General features: G+C 42.3%; 1 protein-coding gene across 5 annotated transcripts in view; it reads left to right on the top strand.

The window, feature by feature from the left end:
• The window catches only part of LOC124014605 (P2X purinoceptor 1-like), a 98606-nt gene extending 86592 nt beyond the window's left edge, over nt 1–12014 (top strand). For 3 of the 5 annotated variants that reach the window (XM_046329799.1, XM_046329790.1, XM_046329828.1), the window contains 7 exons: nt 4912–5057; nt 6244–6334; nt 6457–6522; nt 7328–7423; nt 9548–9589; nt 9980–10070; nt 10486–12014. In XM_046329799.1, coding sequence (XP_046185755.1) covers nt 4912–5057; nt 6244–6334; nt 6457–6522; nt 7328–7423; nt 9548–9589; nt 9980–10033 — 495 coding nt within the window. In that variant the 3' untranslated portion in view covers nt 10034–10070; nt 10486–12014. The remainder of the gene's footprint in view (nt 1–4911; nt 5058–6243; nt 6335–6456; nt 6523–7327; nt 7424–9547; nt 9590–9979; nt 10071–10485) is intronic. The other 2 variants (XM_046329808.1, XM_046329819.1) reach the window with 2 other exon arrangements.
• Nucleotides 12015–12817: the final 803 nt, after the last annotated feature.

The raw sequence follows: 12817 nt of genomic DNA, 5'->3' as shown, positions 1-12817 counted from the left end.
GGAAGCTCTTTGCCACCTTCTCCTCCCTCCTGAATCCTCCGCCCCCTCCCCCCCTCCTCCCTCTCTGCAGATGACTTCGTCAACCATTTTGAAAAGAAGGTCGACGACATCCGATCCTCGTTTGCTAAGTCAAACGACACCGCTGGTTCTGCTCACACTGCCCTACCCTGTGCTCTGACCTCTTTCTCCCCTCTCTCTCCAGATGAAATCTCGCGTCTTGTGACGGCCGGCCGCCCAACAACCTGCCCGCTTGACCCTATCCCCTCCTCTCTTCTCCAGACCATTTCCGGAGACCTTCTCCCTTACCTCACCTCGCTCATCAACTCATCCCTGACCGTTGGCTACGTCCCTTCCGTCTTCAAGAGAGCGAGAGTTGCACCCCTTCTGAAAAAACCTACACTCGATCCCTCCGATGTCAACAATTACAGACCAGTATCCCTTCTTTCTTTTCTCTCCAAAACTCTTGAACGTGCCGTCCTTGGCCAGCTCTCCCGCTATCTCTCTCTGAATGACCTTCTTGATCCAAATCAGTCAGGTTTCAAGACTAGTCATTCAACTGAGACTGCTCTCCTCTGTATCACGGAGGCGCTCCGCACTGCTAAAGCTAACTCTCTCTCCTCTGCTCTCATCCTTCTAGATCTATCGGCTGCCTTCGATACTGTGAACCATCAGATCCTCCTCTCCACCCTCTCCGAGTTGGGCATCTCCGGCGCGGCCCACGCTTGGATTGCGTCCTACCTGACAGGTCGCTCCTACCAGGTGGCGTGGCGAGAATCTGTCTCCTCACCACGCGCTCTCACCACTGGTGTCCCCCAGGGCTCTGTTCTTGGCCCTCTCCTATTCTCGCTATACACCAAGTCACTTGGCTCTGTCATAACCTCACATGGTCTCTCTTATCATTGCTATGCAGACGACACACAATTAATCTTCTCCTTTCCCCCTTCTGATGACCAGGTGGCGAATCGCATCTCTGCATGTCTGGCAGACATATCAGTGTGGATGACGGATCACCACCTCAAGCTGAACCTCGGCAAGACGGAGCTGCTCTTCCTCCCGGGGAAGGACTGCCCGTTCCATGATCTCGCCATCACGGTCGACAACTCCATTGTGTCCTCCTCCCAGAGCGCCAAGAACCTTGGCGTGATCCTGGACAACACCCTGTCGTTCTCAACTAACATCAAGGCGGTGGCCCGTTCCTGTAGGTTCATGCTCTACAACATCCGCAGAGTACGACCCTGCCTCACACAGGAAGCGGCGCAGGTCCTAATCCAGGCACTTGTCATCTCCCGTCTGGATTACTGCAACTCGCTGTTGGCTGGGCTCCCTGCCTGTGCCATTAAACCCCTTCAACTCATCCAGAACGCCGCAGCCCGTCTGGTGTTCAACCTTCCCAAGTTCTCTCACGTCACCCCGCTCCTCCGTTCTCTCCACTGGCTTCCAGTTGAAGCTCGCATCCGCTACAAGACCATGGTGCTTGCCTACGGAGCTGTGAGGGGAACGGCACCTCAGTACCTCCAGGCTCTGATCAGGCCCTACACCCAAACAAGGGCACTGCGTTCATCCACCTCTGGCCTGCTCGCCTCCCTACCACTGAGGAAGTACAGCTCCCGCTCAGCCCAGTCAAAACTGTTCGCTGCCCTGGCCCCCCAATGGTGGAACAAACTCCCTCACGACGCCAGGACAGCGGAGTCAATCACCACCTTCCGGAGACACCTGAAACCCCACCTCTTTAAGGAATACCTAGGATAGGTTAAGTAATCCCTCTCACCCCACCCCCCCTAAGTTTTAGATGCACTATTGTTAAGTGACTGTCCCACTGGATGTCATAAGGTGAATGCACCAATTTGTAAGTCGCTCTGGATAAGAGCGTCTGCTAAATGACTTAAATGTAAATGTAAATGTGTTATTGGTAACGATGTATGATGGCGGTGTTATTGATAACGAGATATGATGATGGTGATATTGGTGACATGGTATGATGGTGTTATTAGTAACAAGGTATGAAGGTGGTGTGATTGGTAACGAGGTGTAATGATGGTGTTATTGGTAACGAGGTATGCTATGTCAAAGGTCATTTCTGAGTGAAAGCTTAGTAGAACACTCAAATTGGAACTGATTTAAAAAGTGTTTGAAGACACTGGTGTTATTGATGTCTCCGTTGATTGCTTATGTTGTTTATGGTATCGTGCTGTTTGGGGTTAGTGGTACCCTCATTGACTAGATGTATTGTTGTTGATAGTATCGTGCTGTTTGGGGTTAGTGGTACCCTCATTGACTGGATGTATTGTTGTTGATAGTATCGTGCTGTTTGGGGTTAGTGGTACCCTCATTGACTGGATGTATTGTTGTTGATAGTATCGTGCTGTTTGGGGTTTAGTGGTACCCTCATTGACTGGATGTATTGTTGTTTATGGTATCGTGCTGTTTGGGGTTAGTGGTACCCTCATTGACTGGATATATTGTTGTTGATAGTATCGTGCTGTTTGGGGTTTAGTGGTACCCTCATTGACTGGATGTATTGTTGTTGATAGTATCGTGCTGTTTGGGGTTAGTGGTACCCTCATTGACTAGATGTATTGTTGTTGATAGTATCGTGCTGTTTGGGGTTAGTGGTACCCTCATTGACTGGATATATTGTTGTTGATAGTATCGTGCTGTTTGGGGTTAGTGGTAACATCGTTGACTGGATGTATTGTTGTTGATAGTATCGTACTGTTTGGGGTTAGTGGTACCCTCATTGACTGGATGCATTGTTGTTGATAGTATCGTGCTGTTTGGAGTTAGTGGTACCCTCATTGACTGGATGCATTGTTGTTGATAGTATCGTGCTGTTTGGGGTTAGTGGTAACATCGTTGACTGGATGTATTGTTGTTGATAGTATCGTACTGTTTGGGGTTAGCGGTAACATCGTTGACTGGATGTATTGTTGTTGATAGTATCGTACTGTTTGGGGTTAGCGGTAACATCGTTGACTGGATGTATTGTTGTTGATAGTATCGTACTGTTTGGGGTTAGTGGTAACATCGTTGACTGGATGTATTGATAGTAACGTACGGTTTGGGGTTAGTGGTACCCTCATTGACTGGATGTATTGTTGTTGATAGTATCGTACTGTTTGGGGTTAGCGGTAACATCGTTGACTGGATGTATTGTTGTTGATAGTATCGTACTGTTTGGGGTTAGCGGTAACATCGTTGACTGGATGTATTGATAGTATCGTGCTGTTTGGGGTTAGTGGTACCCTCATTGACTGGATGTATTGTTGTTGATAGTATCGTACTGTTTGGGGTTAGTGGTACCCTCATTGACTGGATGTATTGTTGTTGATAGTATCGTGCTGTTTGGGGTTTAGTGGTACCCTCATTGACTGGATGCATTGTTGTTGATAGTATCGTGCTGTTTGGGGTTAGTGGTAACATCGTTGACTGGATGTATTGTTGTTGATAGTATCGTACTGTTTGGGGTTAGCGGTAACATCGTTGACTGGATGTATTGATAGTAACGGTTTGGGGTTAGTGGTACCCTCATTGACTGGATGTATTGTTGTTGATAGTATCGTACTGTTTGGGGTTAGTGGTACCCTCATTGACTGGATGTATTGTTGTTGATAGTATCGTGCTGTTTGGGGTTTAGTGGTACCCTCATTGACTGGATGTATTGTTGTTGATAGTATCGTGCTGTTTGGGGTTTAGTGGTACCCTCATTGACTGGATGTATTGTTGTTTATGGTATCGTGCTGTTTGGGGTTAGTGGTACCCTCATTGACTGGATATATTGTTGTTGATAGTATCGTGCTGTTTGGGGTTTAGTGGTACCCTCATTGACTGGATGTATTGTTGTTGATAGTATCGTACTGTTTGGGGTTAGTGGTACCCTCATTGACTAGATGTATTGTTGTTGATAGTATCGTGCTGTTTGGGGTTAGTGGTACCCTCATTGACTGGATATATTGTTGTTGATAGTATCGTGCTGTTTGGGGTTAGTGGTAACATCGTTGACTGGATGTATTGTTGTTGATAGTATCGTACTGTTTGGGGTTAGTGGTACCCTCATTGACTGGATGCATTGTTGTTGATAGTATCGTGCTGTTTGGAGTTAGTGGTACCCTCATTGACTGGATGCATTGTTGTTGATAGTATCGTGCTGTTTGGGGTTAGTGGTAACATCGTTGACTGGATGTATTGTTGTTGATAGTATCGTACTGTTTGGGGTTAGCGGTAACATCGTTGACTGGATGTATTGTTGTTGATAGTATCGTACTGTTTGGGGTTAGCGGTAACATCGTTGACTGGATGTATTGTTGTTGATAGTATCGTACTGTTTGGGGTTAGTGGTAACATCGTTGACTGGATGTATTGATAGTAACGTACGGTTTGGGGTTAGTGGTACCCTCATTGACTGGATGTATTGTTGTTGATAGTATCGTACTGTTTGGGGTTAGCGGTAACATCGTTGACTGGATGTATTGTTGTTGATAGTATCGTACTGTTTGGGGTTAGCGGTAACATCGTTGACTGGATGTATTGATAGTAACGTACGGTTTGGGGTTAGTGGTACCCTCATTGACTGGATGTATTGTTGTTGATAGTATCGTACTGTTTGGGGTTAGTGGTACCCTCATTGACTGGATGTATTGTTGTTGATAGTATCGTATGTTTGTTTATATGTATTGTTGTTGATAGTATCGCTGTTTGGGGTTTAGTGGTACCCTCATTGACTGGATGCATTGTTGTTGATAGTATCGTGCTGTTTGGGGTTAGTGGTAACATCGTTGACTGGATGTATTGTTGTTGATAGTATCGTACTGTTTGGGGTTAGCGGTAACATCGTTGACTGGATGTATTGATAGTATCGTACTGTTTGGGGTTAGCGGTAACATCGTTGACTGGATGTATTGATTGATCTGACAGGGTGGGGCGATTGGTATCATCATTGACTGGACCTGTAACCTGGACCATGACCAGTCAGACTGTAAACCGATCTACTCCTTCCACGGTCTCTATGGAAACCCCGACGAGGCAGACACGGCCAGAGCATCTGTGGGATACAACTTCAGGTAAATTAAACACCAGGGTCTTGTGGTTTATGCTGCAGACCTGAGTCAGAGTCAGCATGGGTTTTGAAGTCCAATTTTACTTCTCTTCTACATTTCTACATGGGTTTTGAAGTCCAACTTTACTTCTCTTCTACATTTCTACATGGGTTTTGAAGTCCAACTTTACTTCTCTTCTACATTTCCTGTCCTATCTCAATAAATCATTAACAAAGTATTTATTGATCATTCAGGCCACTTTCTTAAATTGAAAAGCCTTTTCTGAGTTAAGATTCCAAATAAATGAAAGAAAAACACAGAGAAAGGTGTCGTGTTAGCCATGGGGGTCGTGTTAACCATTGGGGTCGTGTTAGCCATGGGGGTCAGGAAAAAACCATTGGGGGTTGTGCTAACCATTGGGGTCGTGTTAGCCATTGGGGTCGTGTTAGCCATGGGGGTCGTGTTAGCCATTGGTGTCGTGTTAGCCATTGGGGTCGTGTTAGCCATTGGGGTCGTGTTAGCCATTGGGGTCGTGTTAGCCATGGAGGTCGTGTTAGCCATGGAGGTCGTGTTAGCCATTGGGGTCGTGTTAGCCATTGGGGTCGTGTTAGCCATTGGTGTCGTGTTAGCCATTGGGGGTCGTGTTAGCCATTGGGGTTGTGTTAGCCATTGGTGTCGTGTTAGCCATGGGGGTCGTGTTAGCCATGGGGGTCGTGTTAGCCATGGGGGTGTTAGCCATGGGGGTCGTGTTAGCCATTGGGGTCGTGTTAGCCATTGGGGTCGTGTTAGCCATGGGGGTCGTGTTAGCCATGGGGGTCGTGTTAGCCATTGGGGTCGTGCTAACCATTGGGGGTTGTGCTAACCATTGGGGTTTGTGCTAACCATTGGGGTTTGTGCTTGGGGGTTGTGCTAACCATTGGGGGTCGTGCTAACCATTGGGGGTCGTGCTAACCATTGGGGGTCGTGCTAACCATTGGGGGTCGTGATAACCATTGGGGGTCGTGCTAACCATTGGGGGTCGTGCTAACCATTGGTGGTTGTGATAACCATTGGAGGTTGTGCTAACCATGCGACTAAGGAAGTTACACTATTCATTATACAGCTCACTCTTCTTAGTTGCATGGCTAGGGTCATGTGAGAAGCAGAAGAGGGATACAGATCTGAACACTAGCCTAGAGGCTGAAACGTGTATCTAAACGTTGTGCTTTAGGTACGCAAAGCACTATATGGAGGACACACAGGAGAAAAGAACGCTTCTGAAAGTGTTTGGGATTCGATTTGACATCATTGTGCGTTCAGTGGTAAGTTCATGAAGTTCATGGTTGCGATCCGTGTAAAATTCCAGAGAGTATTTTTGAATTCCTCCCTTACGACTGTAGATTTAAAACGTTTAAAGATTGTTGATGTTATTGTTATTTTCCAGGCCAGAAAATTTGATATCATTCCAACACTAACAGCTATAGGATCTGGTGTTGGAATCTTTGGAGTGGTGAGTCTTTCAATACTACACTTCCTGTCTAATACTACACATCCTGTCTAATACTACACATCCTGTCTAATACTACACATCCTGTCTAATACTACACATCCCGTCTAATACTACACATCCTGTCAAATACTACACATTCCATTAAATACTACACATTCCATTAAATACTACACATTCCATTAAATACTACACATCCCATTAAATACTACACATTCCATTAAATACTACACTTCCTGTCTAATACTACACTTCCTGTCTAATACTACACATCCTGTCAAATACTACACATTCCATTAAATACTACACATTCCATTAAATACTACACATTCCATTAAATACTACACATTCCATTAAATACTACACATCCCATTAAATACTACACATTCCATTAAATACTACACTTCCTGTCTAATACTACACTTCCTGTCTAATACTACACATCCTGTCAAATACTACACATTCCATTAAATACTACACATTCCATTAAATACTACACTTCCTGTCTAATACTACACTTCCTGTCTAATACTACACATCCTGTCAAATACTACACATTCCATTAAATACTACACATCCCATTTAATACTACACATCCTATCTAATAATATATATATTATCTGATACTGCAAAACTTACAGAATCTCCAGTAGTCTACTGTATATCTCTTAAACAGCGTGTATAGAAATAGACTAAACAAATATGTTTATCTATTAAACAATGTAATGGAGGTAGTTGTGATCCCAAAATTACATTAATATAATATTTCTCTGGCTCAAATTGTGCTCTACTTCTGCTGTTTCCAAAGGCGACTGTAGTATGTGATCTGATTCTCCTGTATCTACTACCCAAGAGGGAATTCTACAACAACATGAAATTCAAGGTCACTGAAACGATGGAGAAGGTGAGTTTACATCAAACTGTTGCGTAACATCCAGTTTAAACACCAGGTGGCAGCAAAGAGGCATTCAAATAAAAATACAAAAATTAGTTGTGCAGAAAACTGGGCAGACAGATCCTCAACAGTACACACGATCATTTACCCAACAGTTCATGTGTTCTAAGAAACCTAAGAAACAGAATACAAGAAAGAGATCTAAGAAATGCAGGATACTAGTAATTTGCTCCTCCTTTGGGGAAGGCTACTGTATCCCACTTCATTTCTAATACGCATTAGTGTTAATACGCGTCAGTGCATCCTGTATCAAAAGGTTGACTGGTCCTCATTTAAGCCCAGTAGATTTGTATTTATTTTATATTAACCTTTATTTAACGAGGCAAGTCAGTTAAGAACAAATTATTATTTACAATGAATACTGAAAGGCCTCCTGTGTAGCAACACAGCATGGTAACAACACAACATGACAACAACATGGGAGCACCACAACATGGTAGCAACATAATAACATAGTAGCAACACACTATGGCAGCAGCACAAAACATGGTACAAACATGATTGGGCACAGACAACAGCACAAAGGGCAAGAAGGTAGAGACAACAATACATCACGCAAAGCAGCCACAGCTGTCAGCAAGAGTGTCCAAGATTGAGGGGGGGGGGGCGAATTTCAAAACTCTTCCGTGGTAGAATACACCAATTGATGAGAGAAGAAGAATCCCTTCGCCTATTAACGTATTGACACTCTCCGACATAAGCATTTCACTGTGCCCTTTACAAACTTGCTGTGTCCTGTGCACGTGACCAAGAAACTTGGATTTTATTTGATACATTTGGTGACCACTTTTCTGGCTCGGAGAGGAGAGGAGGATGGAGGTGTAGAGGGGAGGACAGACTTTTTACCCAATTGAGAATCTCCCTGTCAACTGAAACGCTGTGGATATGCAACCACTTGGATGTGGACATCACATGTTATGGGTCACATGCACATATTTAGTAGATGTTATTGGTCACATGCAGATGTTATGGGTCACATGCACATATTTAGTAGATGTTATTGGTCACATGCACATATTTAGCAGATGTTATTGGTCACATGCACATATTTAGTAGATGTTATTGGTCACATGCACATATTTAGTAGATGTTATTGGTCACATGCAGATGTTACCAATTTGTAAGTCGCTCTGGATAAGAGCGTCTGCTAAATGACTTAAATGTTAAATGTTAAATTGGTCACATGCACATATTTAGTAGATGTTATTGGTCACATGCACATATTTAGCAGATGTTATTGGTCACATGCACATATTTAGTAGATGTTATTGGTCACATGCACATATTTAGTAGATGTTATTGGTCACATGCACATATTTAGTAGATGTTATTGGTCACATGCACATATTTAGCAGATGTTATTGGTCACATGCACATATTTAGTAGATGTTATTGGTCACATGCACATATTTAGCAGATGTTATTGGTCACATGCACATATTTAGTAGATGTTATTGGTCACATGCACATATTTAGTAGATGTTATTGGTCACATGCACATAGTTAGCAGATGTTATTGGTCACATGCACATATTTAGTAGATGTTATTGGTCACATGCACATATTTAGTAGATGTTATTGGTCACATGCACATATTTAGCAGATGTTATTGGTCACATAGACATGGTTAGCAGATGTTATTGGTCACATAGACATGGTTAGCAGATGTTATTGGTCACATACACATGGTTAGCAGATGTTATTGGTCACATACACATATTTAGCAGAAGTTATTGGTCACATGCACATGGTTAGCAGATGTTATTGGTCACATACACATATTTAGCAGATGTTATTGGTCACATACACATATTTAGCAGATGTTATTGCGGGTGTAGTGAAATGCTTGTGCATTTCAGTGCAGTAATATCTAATATCTAATTCACAACAATACAATAGTTTGTAATATTATTTACCTTCATCTTTATTTCATATATACACTCAAACTCAACTCTTACAAAGTAAATATGTTTAAAAGACATTAGTTGAGAGTGTAATACTGGTTTCAAACAAGTAAAACAGAAGGTGGTCAGATAGAAAATGGATCGATATAAGTCTGAGTCTGTCTTTCAGGAACCTTTAGATGAGGTCAAGTCTGAAAAGGACGTATCCAAGGTGAGCACATAGTGTGTGTTTGTGTCACACACCAGTTATCACCTTTATAAACTGTTACTGTTTGTGGTTAAAGTGGGTGACAGGCCAACACACACACACATATATATATACAGTGGGGCAAAAAAAGTATTTAGTCAGCCACCAATTGTGCAAGTTCTCCCACTTAAAAGAATAAGAGAGGCCTGTAATTTTCATCATAGGTACACTTCAACTATGACAGACAAAATGAGAAAAAAAATCCAGAAAATCACATTTTTAATGAATTTATTTGCAAATTATGGTGGAAAATGAGTATTTGGTCACCTACAAACAAGCAAATATGTATTTTTTGCCCCACTGTATATATATATTGTGGTGTAGCATGTCATTGATGTCTTCTTGGCCACACAGAAGCATTCAGAAGAGGTTCTAGTGCATCATGAGGCACCACTGTCAGAGTCTTAGTCCCTACAGCGGCTGCCTGGATCAGCTCAGTCTTAAGGTTTGTGTTGGCTGGTGTGGCTCCTCTGCTTTGTGTTGGAATACTTTTAAAAAACAACAACATCCTCTTTCCCTCCCTTCCTGAACTACAGTCTGATCTGACATGACTGGATCAGTGGACAGCTATCAGACTGTGTTCAGCCAATAGAAGGGGGAGGATGAATGTATTCAAACATGGCCCAGAAGAAACACATTGGTGAACCACATAAGCATGTTTAAGTATTGGTGGGGAATTGATTAAGAGGAGTTCAATACATTTTTACATCTGACACAGTTTTTGCCTGGTGTGCACACTGTAATATACACCCCCCACCCCCACCCCCGTAGTCCTTTTGAACCACACAACGGGCGATATGGTGTGTTTTTTAAAGAGTCCCATTTGAACATGGGCCTGGGTTTGTGTTCCTCTCCAACAGAGTGATGCTGCGGAGGGGTCCTGACTCCTGGGCTCCAGTCTGCAGTAACAGCTGGCTGCGACTCCAACAGACTGACTCCAGACTGCACTGACACATCTTAAAGCATAAAACAAGTGTGATGGTTTTCTGCCTTGTGTTCACTCTCCAGCTGAATGATTCAACTGCCATTTAATTGCCTTCAAATCCTGTCAACAGATCTCAAACAATGCCCTTCCGGCTCAATGATTCAACTGCTATTTATTGCCTTCAAATGTCAACAGACCTCAAACAATGCTCTCAGTTTAGGATATTTTTTTATTTTACCTTTATTTAACTAGGCAAGTCAGTTAAGAACAAATTCTTATTTACAATGACAGCCTTGTTCAGGGGCAGAACCACAGATTTTCACCTTGTCAGCTCAGGGATTCGATCTACAAACCTTTCGGTTAGTGGCCCAACGCTCTAACCACTAGGCTACCTGCCGAGATAGATAGTAACGGAACATTCTTTCAGACTGCTTCCACCCTCCTTTGTTTGTCTAATAATAATAATCAGGGAAACAGTTTAATCATCTGAATGTGATACAAAACAAGGCATCGATGTGCTTTAGGAGCGCTGCTCTCTCAATGTGTCATAATTAGAACTATGTGTTTTTATTTATTTATTTGACCTTTATTTAACCAGGCTAGTCAGTTAAGAACAAATTATTATTTTCAATGACGGCCTGGGAACAGTGGGTTAACTGCCTGTTCAGGGGCAGAATGATAGATTTGTACCTTGTCAGCTCGGGGGTTTGAACTTGCAACCTTCCGGGTATTAGTCCAGGCTACCCTGCCGCCTCTACACTCTAACCACTAGGCCACCCTGTTAGTTTGTGTTAGTTTAGGGTTGGTTCATTAACTGAAAGAATCATGTGTTTTATAACACATTCGTTACCTTAAAGTACCCTGGTTTATTAACACATGTTATAATATCTGTTTATAACACATTCGTTACCTTAAAGCCGTGGTTCACTCAGAAACATTCTCTATTTTCTATGGGGACACATTTCTACACATTTTGTCATGGGGTGCAGGGAAAATGTTGCCGTTTTAAAGGTCATTTTCTTGCAATTCTATACATTTTGCCATGTCTAATGTGTATATTTGAGTGACATTACTACAAAATCTCTGGGCTAAAAAAACGTTAGCTGACGTGGGCTAGTAGATCTGGACACTTTCTGACACGTTATAAATATCTCTCTAAGGTCTGTAATGACTGACAGGACAAGAGGAACTGAGGATGTACTTCCCAGTGTAGAAGCTGCACCTTGTGTATTCTACTATTACAACTTTCAGGAGTAAGTTGAAAGCCGGTTTCCAACCTCTTCCATCAGCACAGCACACACCATGTTGTCTTCAAGAAGCAGAAGAATTCGATGACTACTGGCACGGCGTATTCCACCTTGAAATACTGTAATAATGACATATTTTTGATCTTTAAATCTTTCTCATCAATCAACAAGTTTGTGATTGATACGCAAATTCAATAAAACATTGTTGAAGGTTGTACTCTTGCATATACTTTGACTGATTACTTACAAAAAAGACATGATTCAATTATTCCTGATATTTTAAATTATTTTATTATGTTTTGGTGTAGAAAAAGCATGCAAAAAAACAAACATCGTATTTATATATTGGTACATATTTACACAATAACAGTTGCATTCAGTACAGGTTTGACATGCTTTTCCCCCATTTATACCTGGTTCTAACATGTATCCTTATCTTGTCCTGTTTACACTTGTAAAATCTGATCCCAATCAGATCACAATGCATATTTTCTATAACCTTCTAAAAATGTGGTCACAATCAGAATGTGGACAATGTCAGGATGGACAACTGGCACGTTAGCACCGGGTATGAAAGAGGCTTCAGAAATATGCAGAACAGTACATACATCGAATAAACCCATTGAACAAAATACACCTTCAACACAGAGACCAGGACAATCACATATGATAAATGGTACCTTCAACACAGAGACCAGGACAATCACATATGATAAATGACACCTTCAACACAGAGACCAGGACAATCACATATGATAAATGGTACCTTCAACACAGAGACCAGGACAATCACATATGATAAATGGTACCTTCAACACAGAGACCAGGACAATCACATATGATAAATGGTACCTTCAACACAGAGACCAGGACAATCACATATGATAAATGGTACAACACAGAGACCAGGACAATCACATATGATAAATGGTACCTTCAACACAGAGACCAGGACAATCACATATGATAAATGGTACCTTCAACACAGAGACCAGGACAATCACATATGATAAATGGTAC

This window comes from Oncorhynchus gorbuscha, linkage group LG02, assembly GCF_021184085.1.
Source record: "Oncorhynchus gorbuscha isolate QuinsamMale2020 ecotype Even-year linkage group LG02, OgorEven_v1.0, whole genome shotgun sequence".
NCBI lineage: Eukaryota > Metazoa > Chordata > Actinopteri > Salmoniformes > Salmonidae > Oncorhynchus > Oncorhynchus gorbuscha.
This window is presented reverse-complemented; position numbering and strand designations above follow the sequence as displayed.